At 34.5% G+C, this 14,444-nt stretch overlaps 1 protein-coding gene across 9 annotated transcripts in view; it reads right to left on the reverse strand.

The window, feature by feature from the left end:
* Nucleotides 1-13,011, reverse strand: part of rhea — a 28,481-nt gene extending 15,470 nt beyond the window's left edge. For 4 of the 9 annotated variants that reach the window (XR_010333601.1, XM_015981211.2, XM_008196934.3 and 1 more), the window contains exons 1-9: nucleotides 12,859-13,010; nucleotides 6,464-6,495; nucleotides 3,455-3,587; nucleotides 3,248-3,400; nucleotides 1,952-2,465; nucleotides 1,364-1,790; nucleotides 1,239-1,315; nucleotides 1,097-1,188; nucleotides 947-1,035 (exon numbers count right to left, since the gene is read on the reverse strand). Coding sequence is in view for 8 of the 9 variants with exons in the window: in XM_015981211.2 (XP_015836697.1) it covers nucleotides 947-1,035; nucleotides 1,097-1,188; nucleotides 1,239-1,315; nucleotides 1,364-1,790; nucleotides 1,952-2,465; nucleotides 3,248-3,400; nucleotides 3,455-3,587 (1,485 nt within the window). In the remaining variant the exon portion in view is untranslated. Of the gene's footprint in view, nucleotides 1-946; nucleotides 1,036-1,096; nucleotides 1,189-1,238; nucleotides 1,316-1,363; nucleotides 1,791-1,951; nucleotides 2,466-3,247; nucleotides 3,401-3,454; nucleotides 3,588-6,041; nucleotides 6,161-6,463; nucleotides 6,496-12,858 lie in introns of all 9 variants that reach the window. The other 5 variants (XM_008196933.3, XM_008196931.3, XM_015981210.2 and 2 more) reach the window with 4 other exon arrangements.
* Between the last annotated feature and the right edge of the window lie 1,433 nt (nucleotides 13,012-14,444).

Here is a 14,444-nt window from a genome sequence, read left to right on the forward strand (position 1 = left end):
AAGGAGAGATTAAGCGAAATAGGCAGGGCTAGATACCCAAATCATCCTCGTATCCTCCTACAGGATAAAGCTGGGAGCGTAATTTTTTGCATTAAAGACAATTTGTACTCTGTACTTTATTTATCACTTAAACTGTACACAAAAAAATGCAAAGTAATTTATTTATTAAATCTTCTCGCAAAATAATCACTGTGTATGATAATAATTTTTTAATTGTTATACATTCTCGAATAATTTCTTTATTAGAAAACCAAAAATAATAATAATCATACCATTTTTTTTTAATTGAACTCATTTTGTTCATCAAATCACAAATTACGAGTGTGAATAACAATAATTTGAACTTAATTTTCATAAATAACTTAATTTATTTTCCATTTTATTTAGGCAAAAAAAATATTTCTGAAATTAAAAAAAAATAAAGATTTTCAACTTTATTTTGAGAAAAATATTCAAATTCCATAAAATTTTCAGTGGAAAACACAGTAAATTTCAAAGACAGTTATAAATAACGCATTAAAATTTTTCGCTGAGAAATCACAAATTTTTACAAAGATCGCCAACTTTTTCGATTTAAAACGTTCTGGTTCTTATATTGGAAAATCTTTTAGAAAAAAGAAAGAAATTTCTAACTATATCTAGAAGAATTCTATGAGGATGCAGATATTTTTTTAATTCTGTAACAAAAACGGCTTTTGCATAAGAATAAGTGCAATTAAGTCTTAAAGAAGCGTCTTAAAGTGAAAAAAGAGATGCAAAGGATATATTTACAGAGGTTACGGTCCCAGTCAGCCACAATAGTATATGTACAAAGTTCTATGTACCTACTCTGCCTTCTACTCCAAGAGCAAGGCATGAAACAAGAACCTGAATTAGTAGGAAACAATTTGGAAGCAATGAAAGTTAGAGAAATGGTAAAATAAGTGTGCAAGTAACGCATCCTTACCGTTGGAGGTGCATGACCTACGTTCACTTGTCCACTTACGATAGTGTGTTGTGCACTACCCATCATGCCTGTACTAAATGTTTTCTCACCTAACCAACGAAACAAAAAGAAACAAAACAAAATTAAGATAACGAAAAAACACAAAATTACCGTCAGTTCCGGCCCGCATGACGGCTGGTTTGGCCAAAGACTCGGTGTTCAATTTACCGACTTTGCTCAACTCGTGTTGCAAAATAGTCGCCCTAAAAACCCACACAAATATTAAGAAAAACCACAATTTTACCAAACTCACTTGTGCGGAGCGACGCTTTCCTCAAACATTGTCGAACCTTCGTCACCTTCAATTCCGTAATGATCTTTCGCTTGTTTCTACAATAATCAAGTCATTTCGTAGTCAATTACTGGGAAAAATCTCACCTTCTTTAAGATGATGTCAATGTATCCGGCTATGATTTGCTGGATTTGTTCCGCCTCAGTTGTCTGTACTGAATAGTACTGATCGGAGTAATCCCCGAAATCAAGAGTGAACGTATTGGGGCTTGCGCCCCATCGCCTAACGGTTGTCAAAGGCCAGGTTTGCAATATCTCTTTAGTTTTTTCGTCCAAACGAAGGACCGAGTCTTTAGTCACACCCAATAATCTGGGCACTAGTTTATTTTTCCCCTTCATTTTTTCCTTAACCAAGAAAAAGGTGACACCGTAGGTTTTCAAAGCTCGCGCATTCTTCGTGTACGTGACCTTCGCTTCAAGTTCGTTTTTCCCCAAGTGTTTTTTATGCTCGGCGAAAATTTTTTTCTCGATTCCCTTGACTTTGATGTACGATTGCGGCAAGAATTCTTTCAAACTGTGCATAATAATAATAATAATTTTTAGAATCGCGCAACATTACTAAAATTATTGTAAAACTTTTGGTGTCAGGTTGCATTTTAAAAATGAGTCAAAAAAATGTGATTAGGTAAAATTCTTTCAAATATTTATGGGCGCCATTATCATCCCATGACTTACTCCAAAAATCCGGGTTTGTGTTTGCTCTCCACGTGATCCCCAAATTGTATTTGACACTGTATTCCTGCGAATTCGCAAGCCTTGTCTTGCGTAATTGGATGAGTGCCGTTAATGATGGCGTCGCGCGCTTGGACGTAGAGCAGATTGAGTTGAACAGGATCGTGCGAATCGATGTTTTGGTCGGAGAAGAAAAACTTCCTCCTTAAGAGGACTGTTTCGTTCTCGTCTATGCCTTGCTCTCTCAGTGTTTTGGAGGGATCGAGCCAGTTGACGTCGTCATCAGTATGCAATTTTTTCCTCAGCTGATCCATCTTTGCGTCTCTTTCCTTCTCTTCGCGTTTACGTTTCAAAGTCAGAGTGCCGTAATTTCGATTCTCGATGTTCTCCTGGTTCTCCAAGTCCTCAAGGACTAGGGAGTATTCGTCGTGATTTGTTATGCCGAGCTTCGTACAAATTACAACCATCAGATTAGCAACAATCTGGGAATCGTCCACCAGCATCGTCTTCACCGAACCTTAAAAATAACGCAGTCACCAGAGGCCGTTAAATTATATTAACGGGGGATTTTTTACGGCGGAGGGATAACGACGAAGTTATGAGGGTAGGCCGGCCAGTGCCGTAGCATGAAATCGGGTCACTTAATTTTTTATGGGGCTACTTATTTATTTTATTAAACCGCGAAAAAAATACAAAAAAAAATAATCATAACAAAAATAATGAAACAAAACAAAAAAAGAAAGAAGAACAAATCATTGTTTATAAATTTTATTAAGTGATTTTTTTTAATAAAATTAGAATTGCTTCGAATCGGGAAAAGCCGCAACATTTGTCTTAACAGCTTAAGGCTGTGATGTTATTTCCCCTTTAAATTTTGTTGCACCATTGAACGGGAATATTCTTTCTGGTTACGAGGTGAGCTCGTCCCAATTCAACAAAACGAAACCCTCGTAAACACGAACCGCTATCAAAGAAACGTTCGTGTAAAACGAATCGTAATGGCTTTTTAAATTTCAATCTTGACCTCTTCAAACACCACCAAGTATTTTTTAATTAACTGGAATTCAATTAGCTCAATGTGTCGCACTTTGTTTATGGAATTTGTTATTAAGTGAAACTTTTGCGCTCAAACGTGATGTTTGTTACAACTCGTAAAATTCTATTATTACTTTGGACAATAACAATTGCGGCTCGAGCTGAAACATCTGACATGTACGGAGCAGAAAAAATTAAAAAAGGAAGAGATTTCCAGCGAAGCCAGGCCTTAAAACTTGCAACTCAATGAAACAACAAACTTACCGTCAAGCATCTTAACTCTCAAAGTTCTCAATTTCTTTCGATACTCGACAGTATCGCCGTTTCGCAGGATGTAATATTCCAAGTGCCTGTTCGGTTCCAGCCAGACGCCAGTCCTGCTGTCCTCATCGGTGAGGAAGAGACCGTAGTCTCTGGCTGTAGAAAAAACCACACGTAATTACATAATTCGTTACGAGAGGAAAGACTTACGATTTCCCAAGTTTTCTTCCGTGCACTTCTCCCTGATGATTTTGCACGCATCGTAGACCGTGGTCGAAGGATCAAAGACGATGGTTTTGGTAACATTTGTATCAACAATGTGTATTTTAAGCGACAGAGACATCTGTAATGAAAAATGACCAAAACTTGTATTTTGCCCGATAATTGAATAAAATCTGGCGAAATGTGACCAAGCACAGCCGGTGTCGGTCCAGGGACTCCCCTGTCATTGTAATTTCGCTGTTTATGAGCCGGAGACCGCACCAGAACGCGCGTAACCCCAATCAATCCATACACAAGTTAAGAAATAAGTCAATAAACTGGTGGAGAGAAGTAGAACATGTCACATAATTGAATCATGCACGACACAGCAAGCGAGAGAATGGGGGTGCCTCTCTTTCAAGAAGTGGGGGATGCTGGGTTGCTAAGCGACCGTAGCGTCCGACTAGCCGGCGTCTCTTCGGCGTCGCTCCACACCGGCGTCGTCAATCGATAGGCCACGAACACGTGTTTCAAAACACTGAAATTAGGTCTCGCGTGCTGCTAAAGGACAAGACCAAGCCGGGAAAACAACCACCAATTTGGAAAGCCACAAAAAAACTCCAGTTTGAGGTTTGTGGAGGAATTGGGAGAGAAAGAATTTTTCATTTTGTTAAATTTATCGTAGATAAGTGATGAACTGCCAAAACTTCTTCAGAATTTTTTGGCAACGTTTATGGGAGAGAGATAAGCTCGATTTGTTTTAATAAATTGGTGGAAAAAATAAGAAATCTACTTCATAATTTTTGAAAAAAAAATGTTTTGAGGGTATTTCTACGATTTTTTTTTAAATAACAACCTACTTCCATGCCACCTATTTTAAATTTCAAAGGCTATTTTCGTGATGCAATAAAATTTAATTACATAAGTAAATATTAAAATATGGAAACAATTTCTTTCTCCACTCATTCATTCATAAGACAATTTTCAAAAAACTGCTCTAATTTTTTTTTTCATAAAAATCATCAGCAAAGATTTCAAAATAAGACAAATTCTTAACATATTTTTTTTGACATTCAATAACATTCGTAAAAGACTTTCACCAATAAAGCATTATTTTCAAAAAAATATTACATTTTCCCATTATATGCATAAAAAATATTTAGCTAAAGCGTTGTCAATTTTCAAATAACGCCTTTGGCATTAGTCTGTATTTTTTTTAAACAATTTTAAGATGTCTGAGTCTTGTAAAATTGTGAGAAACACCCTGTACACATCGATAACTCCTTGCAGTTAGTACTAACTGTTTCTTTATCAACTCTTTTGAGAATAATTTTTTGTTTTTGAGTTCTACGAATTTTTTTTAGTGAAAGTTATTATTGGAGATTTAAAAAAATTTCTTTAGTGCTTTGGTCACAAATAATTTATTACGTTGAGTTGCTATTTAAATTAGCCAAAAAATTATAAAATCCAAAAGCCAAAAAAAAATTTATTCTTTAAAAACAAATACCCTTTTCTAATCTTTTATCAATTATTATTCAGTAATTAGTTTTTCGGAAAGCAATTAATATAAAAAAAACATTACTATGTTTACAATTTTAAATTTCAAAGGCTGTTTTCGTGATGTAATAAAATTTAAATACATATTAAAATACGTAAACATTTTCTTTACTCACCCATGCATTCATTCATAAAAGTAAACAAGATAAGTTTAAAAAAACTGCAGAATTTAAAGTTTGATAAAAAAAATTATCAGCAAAGATTTATTATTAAGACAAATTCTTAACACTCGTAAAGGACTTACTTAAATAAAGCATTATTTTCAAAAAAATGTTATTACTTATTTTTTCAATAAATGCATTAGAAATAGTTAAAGCGTTGTCAATTCTCAAGTAATGCCTTTTGCGTTTGTTTGTAAATTTTTCTTAAAATGCAATTTTAAGATGTCGGAGCCTTGTAAAATTATGAGAAATACCCTGTATAAATCGATAACTCCTTGCAGTCCGTACTAGAATATTTTTTCTGTAGCAGATGTTAAATTATTTCTTTATCACCTCTTTTGAGTAGATAAAGCAGCTCTTTAACCGCAAGGGTACTAAGAAACTCTGAATATCCCCAACATTTTGTGCATTTAAAAAAGTGTCTTAAAGATTGAATTTTTTTTCAAATAACCTTTTTAATAAAAATACTACAATTCCGATATGTTTCCATTGAGAGAGCAATTTTTTGCTTTATTGTATTATTATTTTTTTAATCCCATCCCATTTTTAATAATTATTGTACGAAAGGATTGCAAATAAAACCAGCGGAAAGAAAAACGTTATTTATTGTCCCTTTGGCGAATTCAAATGAAGTGGCAACAACTTTAGCAAGTTCACAAGTACTGCTTTCATTTTCAGACCGAGAAAAAGTTAAAACATCTGACACAAGTTCTCAATGGGCACTAATAGGGCGAGAAATGTAGGTCGAGCAAGCGCGTTTAAACCGTAACCTCCTGAGACCTTACACACTCTCGTATCCAATCAACAAAACTAAAAGAAAAAAAAGAAACGAAAATAACAAAAACCAAAAGAATAAGAGAAGATGAAAAGAGACTTACTCTGTACTCGAAAAGCCCATTTTGGGTGCGCGTTTAAGGGACGCCACTTGGCCAAAAAACCGGTCGTTATCAACCCCTTTGGCCCTTTTGGGGCAAACCGAACGGCCCGACATTCGCGGCTAGAATGATGCAACTCAGAAGTAACACAAGAATATCTGTAGATTCGCAACCCCTAACATGTCGCAAAATACCAGAAGCGTTTTCATTGGCGATGGGGAAAAAGAGGGGGAGATATGGGGGTTGGGATTACGGCGTTTCTGCCAACTAGAAAACAGGAAAATCGGCGCCAAACTGTCGCGTCAGTTAAATGTTCCTCAAACTATCCATTACAAACTAGGATGGGTTTAATTTGATTTACAGAAGAAGAGTTGCTTCGGGAGGCCGGGGAAAAATTTCAGAAGGAAAAATTGTTAATTGTTTACCTTTTAGCGGGTTTTCACGGTTCCGGTTCTCCCTGAAAAAAAAAACAATACGAATTTAAAAATTATTCGCAAATAATAAATAACACGAAATGGAATTAAGCTGAGTTTGTGCGGCAATTACACAATTTTTAAATTTTATTACTGTCCTAATTAACGGGGAGGATCCTCGGTTACAATTAACTCCACTGTTTGCTTTTGTAACCGCTTATATAGCCAGGAACCGGGAGATGTCAAAATTGTGGTAAACAACCCTAAAATGTTTGCAAACATTTCTACAGTTTTTGATAGAAAGTGATACTTTCGGTACACAGTTTTCTGATTATTTGCAAGATATACAACCAAGTTAACACCACTGTAAACTTGGAAGAGTAAAGTTTACCAACTTGCTTACTACATTTGTCTTAGATTTAAACCTTCGTTTTGTTTTAAAACACAACGCATTGTTCGCAGCACAATTACTAATAATAGAACCGTCAATAAAAGTTTGCGTGGTTTGCAAGTTCGTTGTGCTAATTTATTAATTCCGTATGAAGTTTTATTGAAACTGGAACATTTACATCAATCCAAAATTAGTTGTGTTTATTGAATTTCAACCAAAAGGTCGGCATTTTCACACTTACTGCCTATTTAATGTATCTAATGTATCATGTTTTTATTACATGCACCTAAATAAAAAATCCTATTTTTAACTCGGTCTTCTTAAAAATTAAAACAAAGCAATATAAGAACACGTTACTCAACAAGAGAACTGTGTGGGAAGTTGAACTCGTATTAACTCCACATATTAGAAAAAGTCAGCGAAAAAACCCCTCAAAGATTTTCCCAATAGTTTGCAACTTTGATTTGCATAAAGTTGTGTCAGACTAACTATTGCCCAACGGTTTTAAAGTTAAAAATATAACTTTTATAAATAGATATGTGTCTAAATTTAAAAATCATTAATTAGTCATTGCACGAAATTAGTCTGAATATTTGGAAATCAAAATATTTTGAGTTATGAATCGATTTTAGAATGGAAAATATATTAGTTGAGTCTCCAAAACTTTTTTCTATTGCAATATCCAGATATGCTTATTATCGGTCATAAACTGGGTAAAAATCCGCTTTTTGATTGGGAAAGAGCCAAATATCTGTGATAGCATCGCTTTAGGATAACTGATTAGATTGAAAAAAAACTAAGAAAGTATTAAATTTTTTGCGTCCCAATTTATTGCAGGAATAAGTTATTTCCGTTAAGAAGGCGTTTGGGCCCCCAGTGGTTCAATTATATTCCCATTCATTAATGAAACGTGCATTATGCATGCAAAGCATTTAAGCCCGAAAATAATTCATTAAGAGCAGCCCTTGTAATTTAAATTTGGCGCCCTAAGTTGGCTGCAGTAAAAAATCAGCCCTCGGTAGCCCGGGCGATATAAATCTAGTCAATTACTTTTTCCAAGTCGGCTCCTTAACGGGTTAGAAAAGAAAGATCTGCGGTCAGTTTAATTCGCTTTAGCAGGAAAAGCTGGCGTGAAGAAAAATTCGGGAGCTGGTTTTCAGCAGAAGTAAAAACGGGATGCTGCACGACGACGGACCCGGTTTGGAAGCCGCCAGTCGGGCGCCGGACGCTTCCACCCCTTCCTTCCACGATGCCAACATAACAACCCTCCTGCGGCCCAACAGACTCCTCCCCGATGCTCCTGCTGGCGCTGGATTATATCTTGATTACGGCGACGAGTTTGCAAAAATTTTAGACAAAAAGCGAAAGATTGATACGACCAAGGAATGTGGAGAATTTCAGCAGGAGCGAAAATTCACAAGACAACAAATTAGAGAAAAGTTTTTATTCGGTGGCAAGGTCACAAATTTTTCAATTTCGGCAAAACTATTAGAAAATGTGGAACTATTTTGGTCTAAGCCCATGTAGAATGAACCGGGGAATCGATTCGTGTAGAGAAAATTGCCAAATTCCCAATAGTTTTTTAGTTTTGAATTTTTTTAAATTTTACCAATTTTTGCTTTTATTTGCAATTTGCTCAAAAACTATTAGTCGGAAAACCATAATATTTAAAAAAAAAGGTAATTTAGAGAGTTTTCCAACGATAATACACTTCATAGGGTTATCTCTAATAATTCCGGAGTTATTGCTCGATAAATGTCCCGGATACCGAAAATCGTAACAAAAATTGAAAAAATCAAATATCAAAAAATCGAGCAAATGGACTTATTTTGAACTTTTATGAACTCTAGAGTGATGTAAAGGCATATATAAGTCCAAAAAACTGTGATAGAACGAATTTAAAAAAAATATATTTTTTCACTTTCTTGAAGGTAAGTGTTTATTACTCAGGAAATTTTAGCAAAAAAAATCAAATTTTTAAATCTCATGAAAAGTTCGTATAATACAGAAAATGAGCCGCTGAATTCAATGGAACAAACCGCATTGCTCTACGACTTTTAGTTTTCGAGTTATAAATTTTTTTGTTGGATAAAATTTTCCACTATGACAAATGGCTACCCTAAATTTAGGCAAAAAATTTTAAATTTTTAATTCTTGTGAAAAATTGATATAATATGTAAAATGAGCCGTAAAATTCAATAGAACAAACCGCATTGCTCTACGACTTTTAGTTTTCAAGTTATGAATTTTTTTTGTGTAAAACTTTAATCGCCTCTTTTTTTAATTTTTTTATTTTCCCAATTACGGCTAAACTATTCAAAAAAGTGAAACTATTTTAATCCTTACCAATGCAAAATGATCTGGGGAATCGATTGGCATCAACGAAATTACCAAATTCCCAATAGTTTTTTAGTTATGAATTTTTTTAAATTTGACCAATTTTTACATTTATCTGCAAATTTCTCGAAAACTATTAGTCGGAGAACAATAATCTTTTTTGAAAAAAATAGATAATCCAAAGAGCTTTCCAACGATAATACACTTCATAAGGTTATCTCTAACAGTTCCGGAGTTATTCCTCGATAAATGTTCCGGGTACCCGAAATCGACCAAAATCGCGACAAAAATCAAACATCAAAAAATCGAACAAACGGACTTTTTTTGGACTTTTAACAACTCTAGTGGGTTGTTAAGACATATAAAAGTCCATAAAACTTAGCTGGAGTGAGTTAAAAAAATTTTTTCATTTTTATGAAGGAATTTGCCTTGACCATTGAAATTTTAAGCAAAAAAATCAAAATTTTAAATTTCGTAAAAAGCTGGGATATTTAGTTTTCGAATTCGATTTTTAGTGAAGAACTAAAGATGCCACTTTGAAATAACCAGTGCAGTCAAGTTAAGCCTCATATAACTTATCCAATAAATCGTTGTGTACCTACGTAAATAAACTTCCTCCAAAACGGATATAATATCCTAAAAATGCAATTTCTCTGTCACAAATCAACTCAAATTGGTTGCAGAAAGCTATTTTCTTTTTTAAAGCTACCTACAACAATCTATTAATAAACTAACGATCTATTATTAAACAGTTCAGTTCTTTTATAATTCGCTACTTCCTGTGCGTATGTCCTGATCCATCCATTCCTTCATTAGATAAATTCCCGATTTTAACAAACCTTTAATAACGTAGAGATCTGTATTAAATTTTGAAGGTTAATTATTGTCGTTGATTTTGCAATAACCGGATGCAAATTCCATCGACTTATATTTTTGCTCTCAGTATTGTATGCTTACATTGTATCGTGATCGATAAGTTAAAAATAACATCAGTCCAAGCAGAGACATTTGCAAATTTTGTAACACTTATTTGCTGATTGGGTTACTCTCAAATAAGTAAATAAATATTCACCCTGAAAAAGAGGACACTGCCTTGAAATATCGCTAATCGTTCATTTATCGCCCTATAAAGGACAGAGTCTGCTTTTTACTTGAAACTAGTCCATGAACGATATTTTAGTCATTAATACACTTATTAACACTTATCGCACCTTTAAACATCCAATGATCTAATAAAAAAATCTCCCTTATCAAACTGTGCGTAACATTGAACTTGAAACAGAACGGAAACAAGTGCACCGAAAAAATGATTAAAACCAGATGTTGCAATCGAAAGATACGCTCTTGCATTTAACATACAGATAAAAATTCGACAAAAACCCAACGAAACTTCTCTCTGGCATGTTTCCACCGCGTTACGTCAATGCATTCGAAACCTTTTGACGAATATTAGTGACACAAGACTGTTGAGCCATCAATCAGCAATCATTTGCATTTCTCTTGTTCCAAACACAAAGATCCTGCATCAACATCGCTAATTTTTCATCTTAATGACTGTATCAGTCAAATATGGTGGGTTGTCCGATCCCATCCCCTACCATCTTGAAGAATTAATGACATCCAAAGATCAGGGAATTAACGCCCTATTGTTTGTTGTAGGGCTTCTGGCACCCAGCCATCTGACTCACAGTTTATTTACCTCTCTATACCTGTACTATTTTCATTGGCACCTGTTCAGCACGGCTCCAAATTTAAGAAATTGTAAAACCGGCGCCTATGCAAAAATTACCATAGCACACTAAGAAAGTCCATTCACGGTGACTATTTTAAGAACCAACTTTCATTTTTCGTTGATCAATACGAAATGAACGGTGCTGTTTACGCCATGGCTGATGTAACGCAGTTGCTTTACTTGGATCATCCACATAGGTTCTGTCACACCGGAAGCGGAGTCTGTTTATTTTCAGGTATATTAAGCAGCTCCCGAATACCAGCAGATAAAGGGAAGGTGTAATTGGATAATGTGGAAAACGGGAAAAAGCGTCCACAATACGAGATTTGATGAAAATTGACCAAATTGCCGGAAAAAACTAGACAGATTTAATTCTTACAACTTGGCAGCAGTCCTGTGTTTGTATATTGGCCCTGATTCACGTTCAGAAATAGTCCAATTAGTCTATTACACTATTTCTGGTGAATTGTGTCTTGATTGCTCATAATTTTTATGATTAATATGAAATTTACCATGCGAGCGGACAAAATGGACAAAAAATTAAGCTCGAGCAAAAAACCTCGTCCAAAAACAGAGACGAAAAACGTGAAAATAAAGTTACAAAAATACCATCATTACTACACTAATAAAAAAACATAAAAATACTGCATTTAAACCCCTTTTAAAGAGTAATTAACTAAATAGAATTGCATTGTCACGGAAATTACGTATGTATGCAAAATTTCAGCTCATTCCGATAACAGGAACCTTCTCAGTTTTTCTCGGAAAATATAAAACAGACAGACAAAAAACCTCTTTTGCACCCATAAAAATAAAAAAAAAATAAAAAAGCATTTCTTATCACCGTTTTTTGATAAAGCAGTGCTACCAAAATAACCATAGCAAACGCAAAATAAAAAAAACCTTCAGTGTTCATTAGAAATAATAATGTATTTTTCAATTGACATTTTTCCCCCAGATGTCAATAACCTTGGTAAAATTTATACTAAGATATTCAGATATCTCTCAATGATTAATCTAAAAGTGCTTATTTGGAAATTTTTACGTACAGTCATGTAAAGTAAAAGACATGTGACACTGACAGTGCATATGTCAGTTGCCGTGACAAAAAAATTTCTAGGACAAAAAAGTTCCCTCCCCAAAATCTTGACTTGTGTGGTTAATTCAAAATATTCTTATTCTAATGTTATCGAGTAATCGATAAATAAACAACCCCAAGCTACATCCTCATCTTGGCCGTCTTCCAGTACTTTCATCTCCCTCCCAAGCTGTCAGAACTTCTTAATCGTTTTTTATTTCAATCCCGGCTTACACACAATATTGATTTTTCGAAGAAGAAATTTAAAATGCAAATATTTTTACGCGATATCATTAGTTTACACAGCAGCTTATCTCCGATTTCACCGGTTTTCCTCCAAATGGTTACCCAAGCGGACGTAACGATAACCACAAAAATCCCATTTTTTAACCCCAACCATGGCCTTTCGGCCCGCCTACGCCACTGTGGTGGTGTAATCCACCAGGCCTTGGAGTACCCGAATATAAATAAAGCAAACGTCAGAACTATTGATTAGCAAAAGAAATATTCGAAAATTCGACAAAAACGCCCGGCCCAATTTATACAAACACAAAATAAACTAATTAATTTGAAAAAAATCAATGTTCCAGCCAGCTGTCAAACGCACAGCCTACCGAGTTTTATTTACATTTGATGCCAAACAAGGTAGGCGGCGCAAAACGGGCCAATTTTCTAAATTTAAAATTGGGTCAGTTGATAAGAAACCCGTAGTAAACAATCAATTGCGATAACAGTGTTAGTTTATCAATTAAATGGATCGTTCCAAAACAGATGCAAGTTTGGACGCGGATTGCTCGATTTGTGCATGGCTTCCGGCGCCCAAACTCGCACACAACAAAGATAAGATTAATTAAAAGCCAATTACTCACTTGTGCAAAAAATTCAGTTACTTCATTTCGGTAAAAAACACATTAATTTAGAACGTTTTGCAAAACACGCCCAGTGCACTTGGATAGATTTCGACTGATGCACTGGTGGCGCCCCCTAACGAACAGAGCCGGCCAGTGGCGTAGCACCTCGCACGCACCTGGGCTATTTCAAAATTGGAAAATTTTACAAGCCACTCGAACGCAATCCGCACTCGAACTAACCGATAACAGGCTTATCAGTCATAAGGAAGTACTAATTCGGTGGTTGTCCCGTTTCTGGCAATGAAAATCGTCATGAATGAGCGTATTATTCAGTGTTTTTTTTATGGCCTAATATGGTGCGAAGGAATTTGTTCAATTTGTATTAGGCGGTTCATAAAAACCAGATGCGGCAAAGCGAGCCTGAAGGTTTATTTATTGAAAGCTGGTTGTGAATTAATGGTCGATTTTAGAATGGATTTGATTGGAATGCACTTGTAGTAGTACGGTTTTGTATGGGTTATTTGTTTGTCCTATTTCGAGTCGCCAACGCTAAGATTGTAGCGACTTTCGATTGCTGTGGGTCGATAAAAGGTAGTTTGGTTTTATTTACACCCACGTGCGATGTGCACTTGGCTAGAGAGGTGGGAAATTATGCAAGCGATACTTTATGGTTGTTTCTAATTATTATCTGGAAGAGAACGTCATGTCAAACTTTTATTTAAGAAAGAAATACAACGTATATGGAAGACCGCCGAGATCCGGGATGTATAACATTTAAAAGATAAGGCAGTTACGTCATATACGTGTAATTCTGGTGTATCACTTCCGTGATAAGATCCTACACAGAGTTAAACAACATATTTTCGAATAAATGATAGATAATGTATTAGCAACTGCATCACTTGATTAATTAAGTTCCTACCTTCCAAATATGCTAAATAAATATGCTAAAAACACTCAATTTTAATCTTAAAATAACATTTTTTCTAAAGGAATAACCGCACCCTAAATTTTGCACCAAATTTTCTTAAGATTTTTTTTGATTTATTCTTGATTTCCCCTAATTTCCTTAAGATCTCCCCTAATTTTTTAATTGATTTTTCAAATTTCTGCATTGTTCATATGAAATAGTAATTGTTGTATGCACATTTTTCCTATTAGGAGTAAAACCAGATTTTGGTTGACTAAATTAAAAAAAAATGATTTTTTATACTTGATCTATAGAGGTTTTATGCACTTTTCAAAATAAAAATCGGTCTCGACCTAAAAAAATGATCAATTTCAATCTAAATCGGTGATTTTTCATCCACTTTTAAGTAGATTTTTCGAAATAATATTAAGTTTTACGTCAACAAGACTTGAAGAAGGCTAAAATAACACCCATTTTAGTATAATTTGGTGACTTTTCTGTCTGTTTTTAACACAATTTTGCAAAATTAAATTCAAAAACGACAAACATAAGATAATTTTGAATTTTTAATTGCTATTTTTTGTTTTTTTTTTAAGTGGAAAAAACATAATTTTTGTACTAAAAGTACTTAAATGCTAAAGAAAGGCAAAAATACCTTTATTTTTGATCAAAATTGGTTTTTATAAAAAAGTTT

This window comes from Tribolium castaneum, chromosome 3 (assembly GCF_031307605.1).
Source record: "Tribolium castaneum strain GA2 chromosome 3, icTriCast1.1, whole genome shotgun sequence".
NCBI classification, from domain to species: Eukaryota; Metazoa; Arthropoda; class Insecta; order Coleoptera; family Tenebrionidae; genus Tribolium; species Tribolium castaneum.